This window comes from Myotis myotis, unplaced genomic scaffold (genome assembly GCF_014108235.1).
Source record: "Myotis myotis isolate mMyoMyo1 unplaced genomic scaffold, mMyoMyo1.p scaffold_m19_p_17, whole genome shotgun sequence".
NCBI lineage: Eukaryota > Metazoa > Chordata > Mammalia > Chiroptera > Vespertilionidae > Myotis > Myotis myotis.
Window position 1 is genome coordinate 19,985,012 of NW_023416321.1, and position 24,353 is coordinate 20,009,364.

At 49.0% G+C, this 24,353-nt stretch overlaps 2 protein-coding genes across 32 annotated transcripts in view; one reads left to right on the forward strand and one right to left on the reverse strand.

The window, feature by feature from the left end:
- KANSL1 (KAT8 regulatory NSL complex subunit 1) overlaps window positions 1-14,540 on the forward strand; it is a 164,912-nt gene extending 150,372 nt beyond the window's left edge. For 6 of the 9 annotated variants that reach the window (XM_036340097.1, XM_036340098.1, XM_036340101.1 and 3 more), the window contains 8 exons: window positions 4,566-4,748; window positions 5,174-5,362; window positions 5,692-5,840; window positions 10,182-10,303; window positions 11,152-11,209; window positions 11,417-11,529; window positions 12,200-12,452; window positions 12,761-14,540. In XM_036340097.1, coding sequence (XP_036195990.1) covers window positions 4,566-4,748; window positions 5,174-5,362; window positions 5,692-5,840; window positions 10,182-10,303; window positions 11,152-11,209; window positions 11,417-11,529; window positions 12,200-12,452; window positions 12,761-12,988 — 1,295 coding nt within the window. In that variant the 3' untranslated portion in view covers window positions 12,989-14,540. The remainder of the gene's footprint in view (window positions 1-4,565; window positions 4,749-5,173; window positions 5,363-5,691; window positions 5,841-10,181; window positions 10,304-11,151; window positions 11,210-11,416; window positions 11,530-12,199; window positions 12,453-12,760) is intronic. The other 3 variants (XM_036340102.1, XM_036340103.1, XM_036340104.1) reach the window with 2 other exon arrangements.
- A 4,438-nt stretch (window positions 14,541-18,978) lies between these two features.
- MAPT (microtubule associated protein tau) overlaps window positions 18,979-24,353 on the reverse strand; it is a 73,347-nt gene continuing 67,972 nt past the window's right edge. For 21 of the 23 annotated variants that reach the window (XM_036340112.1, XM_036340126.1, XM_036340115.1 and 18 more), the window contains 3 exons: window positions 23,616-23,697; window positions 21,246-21,358; window positions 18,979-19,451 (listed from right to left, as the gene is read on the reverse strand). In XM_036340112.1, coding sequence (XP_036196005.1) covers window positions 19,236-19,451; window positions 21,246-21,358; window positions 23,616-23,697 — 411 coding nt within the window. In that variant the 3' untranslated portion in view covers window positions 18,979-19,235. The remainder of the gene's footprint in view (window positions 19,452-21,245; window positions 21,359-23,615; window positions 23,698-24,353) is intronic. The other 2 variants (XM_036340118.1, XM_036340117.1) reach the window with 1 other exon arrangement.

Consider the following 24,353-nt stretch of genomic DNA (forward strand, 5'->3'; position numbering starts at 1 on the left):
CGCCAAGGATGTCCTCTCTTGTGCTTACTCAAATTGTTTGATAGTGGCTGTCTGGATTTAGTTGTTTTTTTTAAAAAATATATTTTATTGATTTTTTACAGAGAGGAAGGGAGAGTGATAGTTAGAAACATTGATGAGAGAGAAACATCGATCAGCTGCCTCTTGCACACTCCCCACCGGGTATGTGCCCACAACCAAGGTACACGCCCTTGACCGGAATCGAACCTGGGACCCTTGAGTCCGCAGGCCGACCCTCTATCCACTGAACCAAACCGATTAGGGCATGGATTTAGTTATTTTTTTTAAAGAAGAGTCTGCTGCCGAAACCGGTTTGGCTCAGTGGATAGAGCGTCGGCCTGCGGACTGAAAGGTCCCAGGTTCGATTCCGGTCAAGGGCATGTACCTGGGTTGTGGGCACATCCCCAATGGGGGATGTGCAGGAGGCGGCTGGTCGATGTTTCTCTCTCATCGATGTTTCTGACTCTCTATCTCTCTCCCTTCCTCTCTGTAAAAAATCAATAAAATATATTTTTTAAAAAAGAGTCTGCGGTCTTTGGGTCCAGCAGAAACTGTGATTGCTTAGCCTATGTTCCAGTAGACAAAGGAGGGGAGAGCTAGGTTACCAGTCCTGCTGCCTCATCTACAGATGGAGAAGCTAACGCCTGGTTAAGTTACTTGTTCTTGTTTTTCCCTCCTATTCAGTGATGGTACTGGGACCTGAATCCAGGTCTACTTCTAGTCCATTGCTTTTTTTTCACTGTCTCCTTTTTCCCCTGGCTTAATTTTCAGTTTTGGGAGAGCAGTGACTGAGAAAAATAAAAGGAAAAAATTAAATCACAATGGTTTTGTAGTCTCATTAAATAGCCTTTGCCAAGTGGGAGTAACTTTTCTGGTGACAAAGAGGTATCCTGGGTTATAGAGGAAGTGTTTTCTCCCCTTTCTTACACCTATATATGTTCCAGCTCAGTCCAGCTTTCAGAATGCCTCTAGACCAGCGGTTCTCAACCTGTGGGTCGTGACCCCTTTGGCGGTCGAACAACCCTTTAACAGGGGTCGCCTAAGACCATCCTGCATATCAGATATTTACATTATGATTCATAACAGTAGCAATATTACGGTTATGAAGTAGCAACAAAAATAATTTTATGGTTGGGTCACAACATGAGGAACTGTATTTAAAGGGCCAGAAGGTTGAGAACCACTGCTCTAGACCAGGCGCCCTCAAACTACGGCCCGCAGACCACATGCGGCCCGCCGAAAACATTTATCCGGCGCCGGGTGTTTTTGCCGCCGCTGTCTGTCCTGCTTAGCAGCCGACTCGTCCCGGGCCCGCAGTGCGCTTGTGTGGAACGTCTGAGGGACAGTGAACTGGCCCCCTGTTTAAAAACTTTGAGGACCTCTGCTCTAGACAATGCTTTATTTCCTAAGGGTCAGTGGTCTATTCTCAGAACTAGAAAATAATGTCTGGTTCTAAGACTGCTTGCCCATTAGGGACAATCATCCCTAAAAATGGAAATATTCTTTTTTTTTAAAGTATATTTTTATTGATTACAGAGAGGAATGGAGAGGGATAGAGAGATGAGAGAGGAAGTCATCAATTGTCTGCCTCCTGCACTGCCCCATGGGGATCAAGCCCACAACCCGGGCATGTGCCTTGACTGGGAATCGAACTGGTGACCTCTTGGTTCCTGGGTTGATGCTCAACTGCTGAGCCACACCAGCCAGGCGGAAATATTCTATTTCGTATTCATTCTAGTCCTGAAAGGTCTAGTGTTCAAACTTGGTCTTTGAAATGTCATGAAATCCATGGTCTATACCAGGGGTGGGCAAACTTTTTGACTCGAGGGCCACAATGGGTTCTTAAACTGGACTCAGAAGAAGGACCTGCGGCCGTGTTTCCTGACGTTGCCATGTTAACACTGCTGCTGGTGAAGGAGCGGAGGGGAGAGCAAGAGAACCCTCCGCTCTTTTGTCTCTGCGGGCCAGATAGAACAGCCGAACGGGCTGGATCCGGCCCGTGGGCCGTAGTTTGCCCACGGCTGGTCTATACTATAGGAAAGAGTGGTAAAATTCTTTAAAACTGCAGAACTCCCTTGAAAATATCCTGTACTCCCCAGTTCCTTAGGAATAATTTGAGAAACATCAGTCTTTACCTGAGAATTAAACCTCTCCATTCTCTGAGCCAAAGAATAATCTTATGGTATAGTGGCTAAGAGTATGGGCTTTAAGGTTGTGCAAACCTGAGTTTAAATGTTGATTCTTACTAACTAAACAGTGTAACCTGGGACAGTTAATTCACCTCTCTGAACCTGGTTTTTTATCTTTAAAAGGAGCATAATGATGATTTCATCAGGGAATTGTTAGGAAGATTGAATGGTATATACACACAGTGCCAGCCACCTAGTAATGGGTTCAGAAAATGGGTTATTTATTCCTCTTTTCTTGCCCCACCCAGTCCTAGTTTATATTGAGCACATATGCTACCCTCCGTGGGAGCCAAAATCCCTCATATGTTTAGAAAATATGTTAAGAAGAGTATGTTTGTAATAGTGCTGAAAAAAGAAGGCAGGGCATCAGTGACTAGTTTAGAATGATTTTTTTGAATAATGGAAAACAGGATAACTGTGGGGTAGGAGCTGTTACAGGGAGGTTTTTTGCCAACAAAGAAGGGCACAAGCAGGGATTAGACCTGGGCATTTGTCTGGGTGCTGAATTTGAATTTGGATATCCAAGTTGGATTTTCCCCTCTTGTACCTCTGCTCCATCAGTGCCTATTGCCATCATTCTATGCTGCAGTAGTGGTAGGGACTCTGAGGCTAGAACTTTTGAGTATGTCCCGGGTGTTTAATGGTTCCCAGGAGGAATTGGGAGCTAAAGAGAAATGTGCTGGTCTTCAGATTTAAAAGAACCTTGGGAAGCTTTTCAGAACTCTGAAAAAAACAAAAAACCACCCACATCTATGTCTATTGTGGTGAAATTTCAGCATATTGAGACTATGAAAAGGAAGAGCTGAGTTTCAGGTTGCCACTAGAGGAATCTAGCCAGAACAACAGGGCAAGAAATAGAAATGAAAGGCATATAGATGGAAAAGAAGTGGAACAGCCTCTATTTGTAGATGAAATACTGTGTATGTAGAAAGTCCTAAGGAATCTACAACAGTGAAAAGCTTTTAGTAATGAGTTTAGCAAGATCACAGGATATAAGATTAGTATATTTTAAAAATTACTGTATTCTTATACCTTCAATGAACAATTAATTATAAGTTGAAATTTTTTAAGTGCTGTCAAACACAAAATACTTAAGAATAAACTTAACAAAATGTAAATATGATATATACATTGAGAACTGACAAACATTGCTGAGAGAAAATTAAAGAAAATCTTAAAATATGGAGAGAGATACCATGTTCATGGACTCAAAGACTCAGTACTGATGGCAGTTCTCCCCACATTGACCTATTAGAATCAGTTTAATGCCACAACAAGCTTTTTTTGTTTGTTTGCTTGTTTTTTCAAAAGCTTAAAAGAGGAGAACAGATCCACCTACAAGTGAATAAGAATCAGTTTGTCTTACCTGCACACTGGATGTTAGAATACAATGGAGTAAAGCCTTAAAAGTCTGAGATAAGTCTAAAAAGATTAATTTGTGATGTTGAATATTAACTAATCAGCTAAAAAAACTAGATAATCTCAAATTGGGGTGGTGAGGCTCTAGAGGAAAGTGGGGGAATATGGTATAGTTCTTATTTAAGGGGAAAGATGTAGTGCACAATACAGTGCCTGCTACACAGGAGAGAGTGGATATTGAATGGTTATATCTCTTTGTTAAATGGTATTTAAATATATAAAATAAATATCAAAAATATAAATCTTCGTTTTACTATGGTTGCAAATATCAAAAAATTTCTATATGTGACACAGCATCAGAATTAAGTTAGGTTTTTTCAAAATACTGACACGTTGAGCTCAAAAGGTTTGCCATCACTGCTCTAGAAGAATAGAAACAGGATGTTTATCAGTCTTTCAAACCAATAAAGTTAAACATCAGAATATGAACAGAAAACTCCATCGATTTAACAAAAGGTGTTTGGGGTGTATTTTGGTTTTGAACTTGAAGAATAAAAAAGGCCAAAGTGACTTGCTTGTGAATAGGAGAATGACCTTCGTAAGGTTCAGATAAAGAGATATTCTATATCAGCAGCAGCCAACGGGTGGTCCGTGGTGTGATGTTTCCCTGGCTGGTGTGGCTCAATTGGTTGGGGCGTTGTCCTGTGCACCCAAGGGTTTTGGGTTCAACCCCTTGCCCTAGGGCACATGCAGGAAGCAACCAGTCAATGTGTCTCTTGCACATCCATGTGTCCCCACTCTCCCCCTCTTTTCCACTCTCTAGAAGTCAATGGAAAAAATATTGTGGGGTGAAGATTAAAAACAACAAAAGAATGGTGTGATGTAGATCTTGCCTACTGCGAGAGTCAGAGTTACTGGTGAACTCACCTCACTTCATGAGATAGGAGCCCATAGGCCAGGTGTTTGGACTAACCTTTAGGTGTTTTGTGTTTCTTGCAGATGTTCCCACAAGCCTGCACTTCCAGAGCATGCTGAAATCTCAGTGGCAGAATAAACCTTTTGACAAAATCAAACCTCCCAAAAAATTTTCACTTAAGCACAGAACACCCATGCCAGGCAGTCTGCCAGATCCAACTCGTAAAGACAGGCACAAGTTGGTCAACTCCTTCTTAACAACAGCCAGTAAGTTTTAGAGGACCAGGGAGTCCTCTAGTTATTTTTCTGTTCCTTTTACAGTCTCACGTTACTGGTTTGCTATGGCAGTATGTTGGGTTTGGGAATTGACTATACAAAGTCAGCTTATAGTCTACTTTACTTGTCTTGGATTTTTTCAGATGGACCCAGAATGCTCAGTGAACAGCCATCATTGGCACAGCATTGGGTCCATCTGTGAACAGGCTCTCTTCTGTAGCCTGGTGTCACATTTCTCTGGTTGAGGACCCTTTGGGCTCCCTAGCCATTTTGCTATTTGCTAGAAGCATCAGCCCCAGAGGACTGTCCTGCTGCCCCAGGTGTCTATCACTGGCCTAGAGAGAACTCAAGAGCTCGGAATTTAAGTAAGATTAAGAGAAGGTATTTCACAGCTCTTTTTCTGTTCCCCTCTTCAGAGCTGTCCCATCACCAAACCCGGCCTGACAGGACCCACAGGCAGCACTTAGACGATGTGGGGTCTGTGCCTGTGGTGGAGCGAGTGACAGCGCCAAAAGCAGAGCGCTTGCCCAACCTACCACCACTCGTGCATGACCCAAACCACAGCAAAATGAGATTGCGAGACCATTCATCTGAGAGAAGTGAAGGTAGGGCCAGGCCCGGCACCTCTACCTGCATTGCACCTGCTCGGGGCTTTCTGGGGCAGCCTGCGCTTCTCTTAATTGCCCCCAGCTTTGTCCTTCACTCTAGGAAGGCAGAGTAGAGGGACCTTACTGCTTCTAAATGCAGGCCACTTCTTACTGCCGCAGCAACCTCTGCCCAGCCCCTTACCAGTTTGCTTCATCTTTTTATCCTCCAGGCTTAGAAAGCATTTTGCCTTTACTGTGTATTGCTGCAATTCCTAGCCTTTGCTAGGAATTACAAGTAGAGTTGGTAGAGGTAGCCACATATTCTTCTTTTCTGTTGACTTCTGCAGTGTTGAAGCATCACACAGACTTGAGCAGTTCGAGCTACTTGGCAGCCTCCCACCATTCACCGCACAGTCCTTTGGTGCGACAGCTCTCCACCTCATCAGACACCTCTGCATCCACCAGCTCCAGCCCACAGGTTACAGCCAGCACATCTGTAAGTACCTGCATGAAATTGGCCGCACAGCCCCTCTGCAGTTTCAGCTCATTCAAATGTCTCTTTGGGACAGTTTAGAGAGTGAATTATGAAGCCCAGGGCAGTTATGGGGACTCAGCTCATTTCAGAGAGGAAGGGAGAGAGGGGTAGAAACATCAGTGATGAGAGAGAATCATTGATTGGCTGCCTCCTGCATGGCCCCATACTGGGGATTGAGCCCACAACCCAGGCATGTGCTTTGGACTGGAATCGAACCTGGGACCCTTCAGTCCGCAGGCCAATGCCCTATCCACTGAGCCAAACCAGCTAGGGTGTTATGTGTCTTTTTAAAATCAGAGTGGTGGTATTTGATTTTCAACAGAAAATCAAATTGAGTTGTTTTTCATAATAGAGATGGATCTGTGCTGAGCCATCCATAGAAAGCTTGATGCAGAGAAAAACCCTTAAAGTGGTCTATGACTATTCAAGATCTGTGGGACTAAGTTTCACATAGCACTCAACAGTACCATGGCTCTAACCCTCTTAGTCTAAGAAGTAAGCCAAGAGAAGTGATACCTATAGGTATTAAAGACATTTGATTTCCCAGCTTTTAACTCTACTGGTGAGTGTAGCTACTGTACCAAGAATAAAGACTGATGTTAGGGTACCTGGAACAGAAGGGAGAAGGCCCATGCTTTTCCGAGGTACAGAGCAGAATTACAGATCCCGCAGGGTACCCTGGCAGTGCTTACTGGTACACTCACAGTGACCTCATAAGTACTGCATTCTATCCAGAAAACTGGTCTCATAGCCATTTCAGACACACATTAGAATTTCATTATAATATTTAGTTCCTCAAGGTGTGCCTCCTTGAATACATCTACCTGTAGTGGCTTTCTGTACTAAAGAGTCCTTTATGTAGTAATTATAATAATAATGGTAATACTAATAATAAAACATTGCCACTGTAATGTGTCAGTGCTAAGTGTTTTCCACGTGTTCTTTTGGTCAGTTCTATAATACCCTTTGAGGTATAGTTGGTGTTAAGGATTCCCATTTTGTAAACAGGGAAACTAAGGCTTTCCAAAGTTAAATAAATTGCATAAGCAAGGCAATTTGTGATGGTTATAATTGTGATTCAAACCCAGGCCGCCTGGCTGCAGAGCTGGCTCTCTTACATTACATACACAGTGTTGACCACTGGGGCACCCCATGGCAGAGGCACCTTATGCAGGGGCTTTGAAACCCCTTCAGAACTGACATCAAGAAACTTCTAAGCCCACAAAATGTGCTCACTAGGTAACTGTGATCAGGTAGGAATTCACATTGTTCTGTCTTTGCTCTTAATAGTCTCCATGTTCCTTCCTCTTCTTCACCTCCTACATTCCACAAATTTTGTCTAAATAGGTGTATGTGGTATCTATCACAAACTTAGCTACCCATCAGCAAAAGGTAGATAACCAAAAGACCAAAGGATTTCAGAGGGAGTTGAATTCTGATAGAAAATCTGAACTCTGAGATTCAGTATTTCTCACCTGCCAACCCTCCTGTGTCTGGAGACTGTAAACTTGGGCCTGGATCATTTGACATTTTTACTTATTATTTATTGAATATTAATTTTGTACATAACCCTGTGTTAATCATTAAGGCTCTTGCTGCCTTTTTTTTTTTTTTCTCTAAGAAGCTGGATTTATTTAATAAAGTGAAAGCCCAGATACTTAAAATAAGGTAGAGAAACTAAAGGACATGGAGAGACATTTAGGGGGACAGAGAGCAGGAAGAGGTGTGTATGCTAGTGCTTCACAAAAGACTGTGGATGCATCGGAATCAACTCAATTACTTTTAAAAATATCCCTGAAGATTCTGATTTCATAGTCAGAAAGGGGAGTCCGAGAATTTTTTTTTTTTTAAGCTCTCCCTCTTCATCTTGCTTCTGATGTGCAACCAGGTTTGGGAACCACTGTCCATTCCCATCACCTGCTCTCTCTGATTCTAAACAGGAGAAGAGCAGTTATGTTTGACCAAATTAGTATCTGACGGAATGGGGGCGAGTCATTTTAGGGAAAATATATACCTGTTTCTGGCAGCAGTTTCACTTTTTTAAAAAATTTATTTTATAGAGAAAGAAACATCGGTTGGCTGCCTCATGTACGCCCCGTATTAGGGATCAAGCCCGAAATCTGGGCATGTGCCTGACTGGGAATTGAACCAGTGACCTGTTGTATAGGATGACACTCAACCACCTGAGCCGTACCAGCCGAGCTCGCATTCATTCTTTTCTTTTTTTTAATATATTTTATTGATTTTTTTTTTTTACAGAGGGTAAGGGAGAGGGATAGAGAGTTAGAAACATCGATGAGAGAGAAACATCAATCAGCTGCCTCCTACACACCTCCCACTGGGGATGTGCCCACAACCAAGGTACATGCCCTTGACCGGAATCGAACCTAGGACCTTTCAGTCCATAGGCTGACACTCTATCCACTGAGCCAAACCGGTTAGGGTTCGCATTCATTCTTGATTAAGGTATATGGAAAGCTATCTGTTGGGGTTTCCTTAAGGAACTCTTCTTATAGTAGGACATACAGTTTCAACAAAGGTGTGGCAATCAATGACAGTCTATTCCAGTGATTTTCACCCAATATGCTGCAAGAATTTTTAAAACATGCAATACCTGACTATGTAGTCCAGGGCACTGACCTCTTTTCCCTTAGATTGTCAAATAAGAAAATGACAACAGCCAACACAACCATATCCATCTGGTGTGACTGAATCAAAATTATACCTTTTGTTGTTGTTGTTATATCAGGAAAAAATATATTCTTGGGTGTGCCACAAAATTTTACTAATTAGTTTACATGTGCCATGAGATAGAAAAGGTTGAAAATCACTGATCTATTTTCACTTGATAGAGAAGGAACTTCAGGTGAGAAAGACATTGTGATAACCTTAAGTCATAGGTAACGCAGTTAAATTCCTTGCCCAGGAAGCGCACTGCCTTTCAACATTCTCTGAGAATGTCCTGAAATGATGGGGTGAGTCAATTATATGTCGCCCTCCAGAAACAGAGTAGAGTGGTTGGTTGTAGGGAACAACCTCTTCCTCATCTTCTTTCGCTAACCTCTTCTGGGCCAAGCACACATGGTGGTTTGGGTTTGAATGCAGTCTCTTAGGTGTTTCCAGCTGTATTGTCGCCACGGCAGCACATTTGTCACCCACTGTTTCCCTCTGGCCTCTCACAGCTCAATTGCCAGTCTCTGTGGCAGGGTGGAGGGTGTTTGCTATCTGGGCACAAACAGCTAGTGGGCTTTTTCCTCCATCTACCAAGCCTTTTGGCTTTATTCCTTCTTTGATCTCCCAGCTGCTGTAGGTGCCCACCTTCTCATTGGATCCTCATTAGTCTTTCCCAAGAGTTTGATCTTCTCAACTTCCCTTTCCAGGAGTGAGCTATAGAACCCAGTCCTCTTCTTCAGTTTCTCTCCACTCATCTAGAAAGCTCTCAGCTCTTCCCCCAAGAATAATAGCCACAAAGAGGGAAATCACATAGTGGCTGAGCAGATGATGGGTTCAGATTTAGTTGAAGAGTTCAGATCTATAAGAAGGAGGTGATTTCATGACATCCAAGGTTAGATGATCTATTGAGCGGGACCTATTTTGGGGGCATCTTTCAGGATAAGGGAAATCATCTTTATAACCCGAAGAGTCACCACTAGGTTTAAGCATTGCTTTTAGGAGCTACTGTGAGTCTGAGTCATGGTTGGGGATAAAAAGGGGGAGCAGAAAGGATTTAAAGTGGAGAGAGGTGCCTGGCTGGAGTGGCTCAGTTGGTGTTAGGTGTCCTTCCTATGCACCAGGAGGGTTGCAGGTGCAATTTCCAGTCAGGGCCCATGCCTGGGTTGCAGACTCGACCCCCGGTAGAGGGCATGAAGGGACAGCTGATTGCTATCTCTATCTCTCTTCCTCTTTGTCTAAAAAAAAATCAGTTTAAAATGTGTATTAAAAATTATTTTAAAGTAAGGGGGAAGGGTAGTAAAGGTGTTTATAGAGGAATAGGAACCACAACTGACTCAAGGCCCCAGAATACCCACCCTGTGAAATTCACAGAATTCTCTTCACATGAGCCCATGAAGGGGGCGGGTGGACAGTGAGACCTGTGCACAGGAGGTACTTACCAGGACCCACCTAATATTTCTCCTGAGGGCTTTGCTATGGGAGACCATCTTCTAGAAGCAAGCAGCTGCTGCCCAGCCCCCACCTGTGGGACCCAAGTGCCTGTTTATTGGTGATTCTGTTTTAAGTCTCTGGTGTATGCTTTGATGTTTGTAGAATTGTGCCTCTTTCAAACTTACCTTTGTCTTACAGCAGCCAATAAGGAGGAGAAGGGGAGAGAGCTCATTTGACATTAACAACATTGTCATCCCAATGTCTGTTGCTGCAACAACCCGTGTAGAGAAACTGCAATACAAGGAAATCCTTACTCCCAGGTAGAGGACTTAAATAAATCAGCTTCTCTCCTTATTCCTTTTTACTTTGTCTCTCATCACTGAGCTCTGGGTCCTAGCTTTGAGTTTTGTCTTCTTTTTAAGAGGAAGTTGTGTGTAACAGAAGTGAAATTATTTCTTATTAGTTCTCTCTCATTCCATTATTTAAGTCTAATCCAGTGGTTCTCAACCTTCTGGCCCTTTAAATACAGTTCCTCATGTTGTGACCCAACCGTAAAATTATTTCCGTTGCTACTTCATAACTGTAATGTTGCTACTGTTATGAATCGTCATGTAAATATCTGATATGCAGGATGGTCTTAGGCGACCCCTGTAAAGGGTCGTTCGACTGCCAAAGGGGTTGCGACCCACAGGTTGAGAACCGCTGGTCTAATCAGACCACAGGCCACAAAGTGGTGATAGACGTTTTTGGTTTTGACACAACAGTGTGTTTTAAAATACTGAATTTGTCGTCAGCATCAAAGCAGGACTTCACATATGAATCTCTGTTTCTAGCTTTTGTTGTTATATCAGAAGATTGGGTGACCGTGTATATGCAATCCCATGTGGTAGCAATCTGCTGGTGCTAAATAGTGGTGGTCCCTTTAAATAGGTTCCTTTGTTTTTGTCAGTCTCCGAACCTGCATTGGGTTTTTGGCCCTTGTGGATATTGAGTGTGGGGCCTCTTTTAGAGGCCTCCAGGGCAAAGGAGGACAAGCTCTATAAGAGGGCAGAGCCTGCCAGCAGAAAGCAGTGTCACTCATAGGTACATGGCTCTCATTCTTGCATGGACATGTTTAACCTGCTCCGGAAACTTGCCATCTCATGATTGTCCCTTCTTGGTTTTGCAGCTGGCGGGAGGTTGATTTTCGGTCTCTGAAGGGGAATCCTGACGAAGAGAACGAAGAGGTAATGGCATGGTCATTCCTTCTTAAAGAAGATACACACGTGGGTGTACACATCCAGACCTGTGGTGTCAAATGCTGCAAGCTCACATTCCTGTTTTGACAGGGAAGAGGCTGGTGTGGGGTGGGGCTGGCTCTAGAATTGACCTACCCATTCTTAAACTCAGCTTTCTGGAAGAAATTGTTAATCATTGAAGCTGCTCTATTGCAGATCGAGGACTTGTCTGATGCAGCCTTCGCCGCCCTGCATGCCAAATGTGAGGAGATGGAGAGGGCTAGGTGGCTGTGGACCACAAGCGTGCCACCCCAGCGGCGGGGCAGCAGGTGATGGGACAGGGAATTTGGGCCGTGTCCATGGAATTGCCACTGCATCTCAATTGCTTTTGTTCTTCATATTCAGCCATTGGCAGTAGCCGAGAATACAGAAGTTCCTTGGTGTTTGTTGCAACCAGTGAGAATATAAGCAGTCAGACTCTGGTCTCCTGAAAAGCAGGCTGACTGACATTTGGAGGCCTCACCACACACTGTCTTTCCTTTGGACAGTGAAGCATGGTTGTGTGGTCGTGCTCGAAGGAACTGCCCCACCTTATCTCCAGTTATTGTTCACAGTTGCAGAAGCCCTCGGGATTCTCAACTAGAAAGATTTAGATTTTGCTCTTTCCTTTGACTAATTTTCCGAGTCTGAACTAATTTCCCTTCCCCTGTGAGTTCTAGGCATTGGGCAGGGATCAGTGCTGGCATTGTTCAGCCCTGGCTTTCTTTTGGGATGACAGTTCTAGATGTCATATTGTGTAGCCACCTTTGTACTCAGTGGTGGGAGGATGTGAGGGGATTTGTGATTCCTGGGAAAGAACTGTTGGTGTTAGTCTACCTTGGCTCCTCTGGTGGGACACTTGCTTTCATGCCTCTCCAGAACCCTCCTCCCCCACTCCCCAATAATATACTAGAAATTCCCTTTACTCAGGCACTCAGATTTGCACTTCTTGGTGTACAGGTCTTACAGGTCATCAGACGGCCGGACAACCCCCCAGCTGGGCAGTGCCAACCCCTCCACCCCCCAACCCCCCTCTCCTGATGTCAGTAGTAGCCACTCTTTGTCGGAGTTCTCCCACGGTCAGTCCCCCAGGAGCCCCATCAGCCCGGAACTGCACTCGGCCCCCCTCACCCCTGTGGCACGGGACACTCTACGACACCTAGCCAGTGACGACACCCGTTGTTCCACGCCAGAGCTGGGGCTGGACGAGCAGGTAAGGGATGCTGCCTTTGCATGGGTTGGCAGGTGGGGGGTGAGATGGGGAAGGGGCAGCACTGCTGAAGATGGATCTTCATGTCATGACTGCCTCCCATTGTGAAGGGGAGGAGGGGCTGCACTTGAAATTGACCTTCTGAAGGCACAATGGAACTGGCCATGGTTAAAAGGGCGCCCACTCTGTGAGGGGTCTTCCCAAACCACCCAGGAACTCGAGAGAGACTGGTCAGGGACTCTAGTCCACATGTGTTGGGGCAGGAGGCAGCTTGTACTGGGTGCTCACCAAGGCAACTTGTCTGCCCACAGTCTGTCCAGCCATGGGAGCGGCGAACCTTCCCCCTGGCGTACAGTCCCCAAGCAGAGTGTGAGGACCAACTGGATGCGCAGGAACGGGCAGCTCGCTGCACTCGGCGCACCTCAGGCAGCAAGACTGGTCGAGAGACAGAGGTGGCACCCACCTCACCTCCCATTGTCCCCCTCAAGAGTCGGCATCTAGCAGCGACAGTCACAGCTCAGCGTCCAACTCACAGATGAGCGGGAGACGAGAATCTAAAGACTCACTAACTATTGGCATTAAAGCTTCAGAAATCTCTGCGTTTGATATTCAAACATCATATGCCGGAAATTTTCACAGTTTTTAGTGAATTTAAGGAATTTAGATTCTGCTTTGTTATTTTTTTTTCTCATTTTGATTTTTGTTTTGTTTTGGTTTTGGTTTCCATGTTTGTTGTCACACACCTGAGCACTTCCTCCAGCTGGCAAACAGAAGTTCAGGATAAGACCCTGCCGGGCCTGGTCCTGGCACATCCTCTGCACTGTTGAATCACTGGACTTAGCGGCGTTTGATGACCACCTCTCCCTCGCACCTGTGGGCAGGGTGGAACAGCCAAGTGGGCAGAGGGAATGGAAAGCTCCAGCTCAGTATTGCCACCTTAGGTTAGGGTGGGAGAGCAGCTCGCTCTGGGCTCTTACCCTTCCCCACTCCTCTGCTCCCCTCCCACCTGTGGCTTGGCTCAGCTCCGGCCCTCCTGGCTGGGTCTCCCTTGGCCATCTGTGCTGGAGCACCCGCGCCAGAGCCTCAGCTGTAACTGCCAGCTAGAATGGCTTCCCCTGTCACCCAGATCTCGGAGACGGATGTGGAGTTTCCTCTGCATTTGGTCATCTCTGTATTGACTCCTTAACTGCAGTTAACCTGGCTGTGGCTGCTCAGGTCCCCATCCTGCCCCTTCGTGCTCTCGTCTGCTCCCCATGCCATATACATACCTACGCACACCAGTTCTTCCACTGGGACTTTTTTACCCTCTCCTGTTCCATGAAGCTAGAGTTAGGACTACTTAACCTCTATTCCCACCTCTGCAAACCAGGGGTCTGGGAAGTGAGCAGCCATTTCTTCTATGTAATTCTGTTTTCTCCGGCTGATTCATTCAGTCGTTTCCTTCCCCCTCCAGTTCCCTGTCAGTGTCAGTTCGGCCCTTCCTCTTTTAAGTTTCCCTTTCCTGTGGAACATTGTCTGGTCCCAGCTGTGGTTCCCACCGCTCCCCCATGATCACTCCCTGGTTGTTACCCTTGTGCCTGTCTCATGTATGATCACAGTACCAAAAGGGGCAATAAGGACTTTTTTTTTTTTGCCATTTTGTAATCATATAAAAATAGTAAGCAAACTGCTTAATGGTTGGGGTTTTTTCACAATTTTCAACATTAGTGATTCTTTTTGATTCTGTTTGCAAGTTAAAGGGTTTGTCATTGTTTCTTTAAAAAAACAATAATGCACCATATCCCTATGCATAAAGTGCTTCTTCTATTTATAAGGTTGAAAATTCTGAATAACCCTTTTAGCATTGTAAAAAAAAAAAAAAAACAAAAACAAAAATGGAAAAAAAAACCTTGTATTTTGTAAATATTTTCTTTTTTCTGCTTTGAGCTGTGTATTGGCAGCGAAACATGTAGCTGTCTTTGTTCTATAGAAATGCTTTTCTTCAGAGAAGCTGATCTTTGTTAATGTCTTGATTCTGTTCGCAAAGCACAGACTAGTGCTTAAAAAAAAAAAGGAAGGAAAAAATGAAAAAAATAAAAAAAAGTTACAGAACTTTGTGTGCTGGGCCTTTTTTGCCACTTGGACATGGTATTGCTGCACAGTTCTCTGGTGTCCTGACTTGCTGTGGACTTTGAGACGTCTCTATTCTGTCGTATGGGCACCTCGCAGGGTCATCTTATCATCACCAGAAAGCAGGTGGGGGCCAGTGAGAACATATGCTTCGTATGGAGCCTGAGCTGCTTATCTGCTGCCTGAGATTACAGTATCTTTGAGGAGGCCAGGTGCTTGATTTTCTTTCTATAAAGATGAGTAAGTGGGTGGGCCTGTTCTTTATTGTTTTTTTCCTTTTCATGGCAGTCAAGTTGAAACCGCCAATGAGCTGCCTATCCTGGTCGTGGAAGCAGCAGTTGGCGAGGTCACGTTTGTGGCCGCCCTGCTGCTGCTCCTCTAGTTACAGTTGCGATCTCTACTTCAGCTTCTGTCTGCAGTGGCTAAGGAAAATCTAAGGGCTCCATGTTAAGACCTTGAACTGATTACTGAGGAACAATAAGATGATGGTTTGTTTTGTTATTGTTTCTCTTTGTGACATTGCTAGGGGTTGGCTGGTATCCCTGTTTTGATTTAGCAGACCTGTTCCCCAGTACTGCTCCCAAGAGGAGGAAGGCAGCTCTGTAAGCCTGCAAGAGAGGTAAGCCATTCCTTCAGCTGATTGGCTGGTGTTCTGCTTCAGCCCCAGGCCTCGAGGCTCATTTCCAGGGAAGAAAACATCTCATATAGCAACCCCAGTCTTTTCAGGGTTGAAATCACTAGAATGGGTCAGCCCCAAGGGTATTGACCAGGACCTTTCTGAGCACCAGAATGAGACAGTCGGCCTGAAAATGAAAAGGTTGAGAACTCTTCTTTCACCTTCTGGGCCCTAGAGAGAGTTGGTAAACCCTCATGGCCCGGTTTTAACAACATTGTCTTTCCCTATTCGGAGCTAAGTTCTCCAAAGCTGAAAAAAGACGTGAAAGTCATACATCCCATAGCATTTGTCTTTTGAATTTATGCACATAGACCTCATTTAATCAGTAATAACTTTATTTCCAAATTCACTTTTACAGCAACAGTCCGTGTATATCATTTGTTAAAACACACAATACACCATATGGACATTCACAGACAGGAAGCTAAGCTAAGATTGTTTCCCCTCACCCCACCCCCCACCCTTAAAATTACTGAAGAAATCATGGGACTTGCAAGTGTCAGAAATTGCCCTGCCAGACACTGCAAATTCATGGGCTAAGTCCATTAGGAGGTGAGCCTGGGTCAGTGCCCAGGATAACCCTTTTCAAAACTGAAGCGCAACTAGAAGTCTCATGAAGCCACGGACCTATAGATGGGACACAGTGACCTCCATCTTTACCCTCATCCCTGCCTCTTGGGGGACAAAGATAAAAGAGGGTGAAGGAAAAGATCTTGGCAGCTGCTAGATAGAGGCTGCATGTCCAGAGTCAGTGGGAAAAGTGATACAGAGGTGCCCACGGCTTACAGCAAAGTTTGCCAGGGTCTGGGAGGCACGATTGTGGGCTTGGGGCCCAGCAAGAGACCAGAGCAACCACATCTCCAGATTCCTCCACAAGCCTCACCGCCTGCACCTGGCTGGGAAGGACATGGGAAGCAGCTGGCAGCTACTGCACTTGGGAATCCAGTCGGTGAAAAGGCGGCACCCCCAGGACCTCTAGCAAATGCGGTTGAAATGGCGAAGAAAAGGGTTACAAGGAGGTTTAACTGCTGCACTCCAAGACTTCCCCTTGCCCATGGTAACTATCTTACAGGTTCCTCCCCCCAACCCCTATAGCACAACAAGCAATCGCAAACAGGATACAGTCTCACCATTGAAGTCAATTTAAATGGAACTATTGATAGAATGGAGAGCTTGAAGGAACCCGGCATAAGCATACCCAGCCCACCCAAGGGACACTGACTGGAGAGAGGGAATGGGGAGAACTCAGCCCTGGGGGATTGTCCTCATTTAAGGTCACAAGCCAGCACCCCTTTGTCTCTCCTCCCCAACACTGACCTGATCACCCTAAACCATAATTTTGAGGCTGACCCCAAGCAGCCCACCCTCCCAGGGAGATTCCAGGGCCCTCGGAGTCAGGTGTCAGAGAAGAGGGCACCGGAGCTGCAGGAAGAGGCGGTGCAGTGCACTAGTGGCAGTGATGAGGGGCCACTAACAGCTACCAGTCCTTTCAACCACATTTCCTTTTTTTTAGAACCGCAAGAGCAGCTGGGACTCACGGGACAGCCGAAAGCTCTGACTGCAAATGAAGCCTCCAGCCCAGCTGCCGTCAACTAAACCGGAAGTGGCAGAACCGGTCCCGAGGCTGAATTTCCACAGCGGCTGCTTCCCTTTCCCGAGGCAGCAGACGGACTCCTGCTAGGTCCGCGGGCTCTGGCCAGGCTTCGGGAATGGTGTCTCCTGGCGCGTCATCCTTCCTCTGCCGGGCAGCTGTGGCGGCAAGGCCCTGGGACCTTTCCCCAGCTGGCGCTGGCTTCATCTTCCTGGTGATGCAGGGCTGCTGTGGGGCTTCTCCAGGCTGTGGCCAGAGAGGGCATTTTCACGCTGCAAGCCAAGCCAGCCCAAGACACAGCTCTGCCCGGCAAAGGGAAGCCCGGGGTGGGGAGGGGCACAGCTTCCTTGGTCCTCATTCTGTGCGTCAGGCCTTCTTCCAGCCGAGGGCCCTCCGCTGTCAGAATCTGCGCTCTGCTGGTCCCAGATGCTGAAGGAAACCTCTCGGGAGGCCAAGCAGGGGAGAGCCACACTGGCCTGGGGTCCCAGCCCAGGGGAGAGCGATCCAGGACCCCCACCGGTGGGTTAGAAACCTCTTTACAAGCATTTCAAGATACATGCGTCCTTTTTTTTTTTCTTTTCTTTTCACTATCATAGTCACTCAGGTGAATCCAAGCATAAACAGACAAATCTGACGACAACGCGACAGGTGCAGACGGGGAGGGAAAGGCGACATCTATGTATATGTTCAGCTGCTCCAGCAGACAGACAGCATTGCTTCCAGCTGGGACGGGGAGAACCATTTCCAAGTGGGCATGTCCCCTTGTGGGGTGTGGAGGGCTGACTATATGCACTTGAGGCTGAGCAGCGTGGGGCGCTCTGCCAGGCTGGCAGTCAGAGGCTGGGGTGGAGGTGAGGGACAGGGAACGTGGTCCCTCCCGGGGGGCCTGCCTATCCTGGTGCCATCTCCGACAACCAGGACATCCAACCTGCTGCAGCTCAACACAGGAAGGGGCAGGCCTTCTGGGAGGGAAAGGCTCTCCAAGTCCACATCCAGGGTCACTGCTGAGCGCCATCCTGGCCTTGCCAAGCCCCACGTCTGGATGGGAGGTAAGGTCATCAGGTTCATCATGAGAGACAGGCCAGTTGGATGAGTGTAACAGACCTAGAAACCGAGGTCCCACCTTGTGCCCCGAACTTTGCCTTCCCTTGATTTCACCCCTTAGTTAAGACTAGGTGCCTCCCACATCCAAACAATGTGAACTACTGAGAAGGGTGGTGAGGCTGGGGACTCAGGACAGTGTGACATAATGAGGGGTACAGGCAGTGACTGGGCTCCACCCAGCAGACACAGGGTGTGGTGGGGGCAGGCAGCTGGCTGCAGTGGGGTGGGAGGAACGGGAGGCTCAGGACCCCCTTCTGCCCCCCCACCCCCACCCCCGCACACTCTAGAGATGCCAGCGGCCCAGGCTTGGGAACAGGCGGGTGTCCCACAAGAGGCACAGGTCCTTACAAGAGAACTGGTTAGCCCTAAAGTCCCAGATCAGTGAGGTGGCCAAAATCGTGGCTGCACTTCCAACCTTCAGAACGCAATTGAACAGTGTCCCTCGGGTGGAGGGAAGCCCTTCAGGTGAGGACCACCCCGCCCCGCCCCTGCAGCGGGGGCAGAGGCCGGAGGCCAGCCTTCTCTAAGGAAGTCACCCACCCACTGCCAGCCACCCTCCTGCCAGCCAGCCTTCTCCTGCCAGGCAGGTGGGAGGGGCTGGAGCCCTTTTCCACAGGTGCCTGCCCTGCCCTGCCCTGCCCTGCCCTTGAGGAAGGCACACCCACCTGCCAGACCCTGGCCACCAGCCGCAGGAGGCCCCAGTGGAGACTGCTTGTGCTCCCTGCTGCCCTTCCATAGGGAGCAGGTCTCCTCTCCCTCGTACTCTTACCTCCCCCCTCCCTCTTTCCCGCTGCCCTGCCCACCCCTGCCTCAGCCTCTCCTGTGTCTCCCCCCACCCCTACCTGTCCAGCTCACACCAACATACCAAGTTGCAAATCCTTTGTTGCTGCCACAGCCTCTGTGACATCCCCAGGATGGGGCCAGAGGGCGCCCCAGGCCCCTGGAAACCCCAGCAGCACCTTTCAGAGCCTGACTTTCTTCCTCTTCTACTCAGAGGGGGGAAAAAAATCAAACGGAATTGCCCAAGGAAATGTTGGGTGTGGCCATCGTTAACGTGTTTTTAAAAACATTTATTATTCTTAGCCCACCCATCAATTTGGAAAGATGGAATTGGCTCTTATTCCCATCACTGATTTTGAAGTCCCGAGCCAGAGCCGAGCGACAAAAGCAGGTTAAGTGATTAACCGATTACCCGACCTGTGAGGAGCAGCTGGGGGCAGAGGGCGAGGGGCCAGGTCATTACTCTTTTTTTCCACACTCTCTCACTCTCTTCTCTCCACGATGATTGGCCGCCCCGGGGGCCTGATCACAAGCCCTGCTTGGCCAGGGAGGCGGACACTTCGTCAGCTAGCGTGGCGAGCTGGGGCGAGTCTACCATGTCGATGCTGCCCGTGGAGGACACGTTGCTGAGGTGCCGCGGAGACGTGTCCCCGGACACTACGGGCGACTTGTACACGATCTCCGCCCCGTGGTCCGTCTTGGCTTTGGCGTTCTCACGGAAGGTCAGCTTGTGGGTTTCGATCTACGAGACAGCAGGGGAAGGAGGCTGAGAGGAAGAGCCGGAGAAAGGGGCACCGGCCCTGCCAATCTGGTCCGGGTGCGAGGGCGCCGACGAAGTGGTGGCAGCTGTGGGTTCATCATTACCAATAGCAAACACTTGTGCAGTTCTTCCCTCCTGCCTCCCGGCGACCCTGTGCCCCTCTCCAGAGGCAGCGGCCGCCCCAAGTGTCTTGTGGACCCTTACAGACGTATCCCGCACGGGCGTATGTGTGAACACGTAAAAAATGTACGTGCCTATTTTAATACATAGGTAACAATGTGCACTGTACTTGGCCCTGTACTTTGGTTTGTAGACTTAAACCTTCTGCTCTCAGCGCTAGTTCCCTCGGGCTTGCTGGTGGCTGCCTGGCATTCCACCAGGGCGGATGTACCCACGGGCATCTGCCCCCCTGGGGATGGCTGTTTCAGCTGTTCCAGGCTTTTGCTGTGACAAAGAATGCCGTGTGTGAATAACCTTGGATGACCTTGAACACACAGCATTTCACACCCTGTAAGCGTATCCTACAAGTGGAGTTGCTAGCAGGTCCTAAGGCGTGCGTGTGCGCATGCGCATTCTATACCGACACACCGCCCAGTTGCAATGCAAGTGCTGAAGTTCGCCGAAGATTAAGGGACGTCCCCAGAGCCACAGCTGCCCTGCCAGGGGCCACGTACACCCCCCCCCCCCTTTGCCAGTGACTGATGAGTCTGGAGGTGGCGGCGACTGTGGGCAGCACTGATGGGTGTGAGAGAGGCCTTTTATAAAAGTAGAGAAACGATGGCGTAGTCTGCAGCCCCGGAGGGCAGAGCGCCAGTGGTACCTGGGAAACTCAGGAAGCATTAGCCAGAGAGGCAAGTGGTACAGTGATTCCTGATGAGCCCTGAAGTGATGGACGCAGTGATTCTCAACCTCTCGGGGGTCCTAAGACCTCGCCGAGTGTCTGATGAAACCATAGAAACACACACAGTTCCTCCCGTGGGCCCAGGTGAAGGGCCCCTACCGCATGGGCTTGCGTGTGGCTGTAGAGAGACTAGGCTCCCATCGAAGCCATATATGTGCTGATTTTGTTCATTTGGGGCCAGCGCTTTGACCAAAGGACTCTTCCATATTTCTGTAGTGGAAGGGCCTTTTTCACATAAGGTTTGATAAGAACATTCATGTTTTTTAAAAGCTTTGTTCTTGAGAAGAAATGACAGGGTCCTAGTAATGTCCCCAAATCCCCCAAACTGAAGGGAACTCAGGCAAGACCCAGCGACTAGAAACTGCCGGAACTGCAAGGTCCTTGTCCAGCAGCCTCCCCGGGGGCACGCCCTGGCAGCGGCTGGGCTGAACTCGGGGTTTCACCATCACTGTTTTGCTCTAACTGCCTGGTGACCCATCTAGAAAGTGAGGTTCTGTCCCCAGGACTTGTCTTTGGTGCCTGGGCTGGCTTGGGGATGGCTGCTGCCTTTTGTGGCTGCTTGGCAGCCACGGGGCCTAGGACAGCGGCTCTCACATTTGCACTAAAGCAGAGGTCGCCAACCTTTCGGCTCTCACCACGGACCATCAGTTTTAAAACCTCCAGGTGTCCAGACCGCACCTGAGACCAGTCGGCATCTCCAGGGCGGGGCCCCGGCTGGAGTCCCACCGCGCCCCCAGGTGGCTGCAGCGGGCAGCTAAGGCGAGCCCGCAGTCCTGGGGGCTGCTGAGGACCACCTCCCGCCAGTCCCCGCGGGCCTCCAGCTCCCTCCCCTGGAAGCCGGGGCCAACAGCCTCCTCGGGCCCTGCCCCCTTTACCTTTTTATTCCCTCCCCCAGGGACGTGGGTGATATTATCCAGAGACCCGATCTTCGACTGGACCCTGTCCTTGAAGTCCAGCTTCTCGGATTTGACTTCCACCTGGCCGCCGCCTGGAACACAGCACACAGCGCCGCCAATTAGCGCGGTTTCGAGAGTCATTCCCAGGAACACCGACTGCTGGGAGCAGCGAGGGTGCGCCTTCCCTTAGAAAGCGGCGGGGGCACAAGGCAGTCCTTCTAAAGGGCTGGACAGCAGTTTGCTTCATCCCTCTCACCAAGGCATGCATCAATATTGACTCAGAAAACTCTTCCTCCTGAGATAATGCAAAGGTGAGTGGCAGCTGGGTCTGGGAGAAGCTGCTCCCAGTTCTAACTGGATGGCTTCCAGACAGGGAAGGCGTCTGTGTCAACATCCTGGACGCTGCAGCCCTGCACGACCTTGGCATTAAACTGCAGGCAAAACGCACCCCCAATAAAGAAGGGCCCTGGCCCTCCTGCCTCCTCAGATGCTCGATGCCACCCGCAGCGGAGACATGGGCTGAGGGCGAGAGAAACGACAGCTACCCTTGAACAACACAGGTTTGAACTGCATGGGTCCACTTAAACGAAGATTTCTTTCACTAAATATTGTGTCTGTTGCTTATGATTTTCTTTGTAACGTTATCTTTTCTCTAGTTTACTTTATTGTAATAACACAGTATCTAATACACGGGACATGCAGAATAGGCACTAACTAACTGCATGTGTTTTCGACTGCACAGTGGTTGGCACCCGACCCCCGACGTTGTTCCAGGGTCAGCTAGACATGACTTGCTTGGGTGGGACAAAGCCGCCCAAGAAAGCTGCTCCCAGTGGGTGACCCCGTGGAGGGTAGTTTTCCCTGGGAGAGAAACTCCCACAAAAAGTCCAAGGGAGCCCAGAGACAATGAGGCCTTCTGCATGAGGCTTCTGACGGCCTCTCCCCCACAGGATGGGTTCCGGGGGGACCTCTGCCTGAGAGCCTGGCACAGCAGAGCCGTGCTCTGAACCCGGCGGGGGGTGGCATCTAGCACTGTGTTCAACATGGTGACCACCAGCCACACGGCCACTTCTCTTTGTTCACATTTGTCTCCCCCTCACTTTGCCCACTTCCACCCCCCCTTTCCCTCTGGCTATCACTAGACTCTTGTCTGTGTCTGTGTTACCTATATACTAGAGGCCCAGTGCATGAAATCATGCACGGGTAGGGTCCCCAGCGGCTATGGGGGTGGGGGGAGAGGTGCCTCCCTTCCTCCCAGCGCCTGCCCCATCGTCAACGCCCGCCATGTTTCGTGCAACCCCCTGGTGGTCAGCGCACATCTAACTCTGGGTCTGTCGAACTCCTGCCGGTAGGGACAATTTGCATATTAGCCTTTTATTATATATGTATATATGTGTGTATAAATATATATATATATTTTTTTTTACTTAACCCCTTCACATTTTTTCATCCAGCCCCCCCAATCCCCTCCTCTGACAGCAGCTGTCAGTCTGTTCCATGTATCTATGCCTCTGTTTCTATTTTGTTTGTTAAATTATTTTGTTCATTAGAGTTCACATGTAAGTGAAATCATATGATACTTGTCTTTCTCTGACTGGCTTATTTCACTTAGTGTAATGCTCTCCAGGCCCATCCATATTGTTGCAAAGGGTACGATTTCCTTCTTTTTTATGGCTGAGCGGTATCCCATCGTGCAAATGTACTTTTAAATTTTAATAAAATTCAGCTCCCCAACTGCCCTGGCCACGTTTCATAAGCTCAACAGCCACACGTGGTCAGTGGCCTCGACGCTGGACATCACAGGTGTACAACATTCGCAGCATCGCAGCAGCTCGTGGGTCTCACTGGTTTCTTTTGGAGAGGGCGTGGGGGAGGGGGGCGGTAAGGCGCCAACAGTATCATTTTCTGTTCAAAGTCACAGAGGGGACACAGCAATGGCCCAGGGTCCCGGTTGCAGTTTGTGCAGTTGGTGAAGTGTCCCCCATGTTGACTGGGGACCAGACCAGGCCACTCCCCAGCTCTCGAGGTCCGCGTGCAGCCTGCGTGGAGCACTATGAGCCATGGGCTAGGGCAGTGGTTCCCAACCTTGGCTGCACATTAGAATCACCTGGGAATCTTTTTAAAATCCTGATTTCTGGGCCTCATCCTCCGGAAATTCTCTGTTACTAATGTTGTGGCCTCACCCCATAGCCGCTAGGGTGTAGGATCAGCATCTGCCCTCCCTGCTCAGGAATGAGATAGGACAGCCCCTTCCACCCTCAACACTCCCCATGGCCCTCCCATCGCTGCTTCCCAGCCTCCCCCCCTCCACCCCAGGCCCTCCCCTCCCCGCCAGTTCGCAAAGGCTACCTGGCTTGTGATGGATGTTGCCTAATGAGCCGCACTTGGAGGTCACCTTGCTCAGGTCCACGGGTTTGTAGACTATTTGCACCTGGAGGTGAGAGGGGCGGGCAGAGAATAAATGGGGTTACTTTACGGGCGGAGCACAATGAGAAGCAGCTGTGGGCGTCCAGGCGCGGCTGGACCAGGCCTGTCTGCCCACGCCCAGCCTGGGTGGAAACGTGCCCACCCTGCCCCCAGGGAGCCGGGTCTGCACCAGTGACTGGGGGCTGAAGACGCTCCAGTCCCCAGGACAAGGACCCTTGGGGCAAACAGGGTCCTTCGTCTCTGTCCCTGAGCAGGGCCCATGCCATCTGCTTAGCACACACACGTAGAGCAGCCACTCCTGACGTGACACAGACATCACATTCAGCGAGGACACAGAGAAAGAAGGCCGGTGCGACCCAGTGTGCAGCACTGGGAAAGCGAGAGCGCATCTGCTGGGCCTCAAAGAGGAGAGGGCCTTGGGGGCAGAGAGGGGGCTTTCTCCCAGGAGAAGCTTCCAGAAGCCCCAGCATACCCACAGCAAGAGCAATGACGGTCAGTGAGCAGCCGTGGGGAGACCCGGCCGGAAGAGCCAGTTGGCACCTGAGTGTCCTGGAAAGTGACACTGGCAGGGGGCAGGCGGCCCAGCAGACACCCCCAGGGTTAGTGTCTCGGAGAGCAGACGCCCACACACCCGCCGAGGCCCAGGGCTTCCCCTTGGCC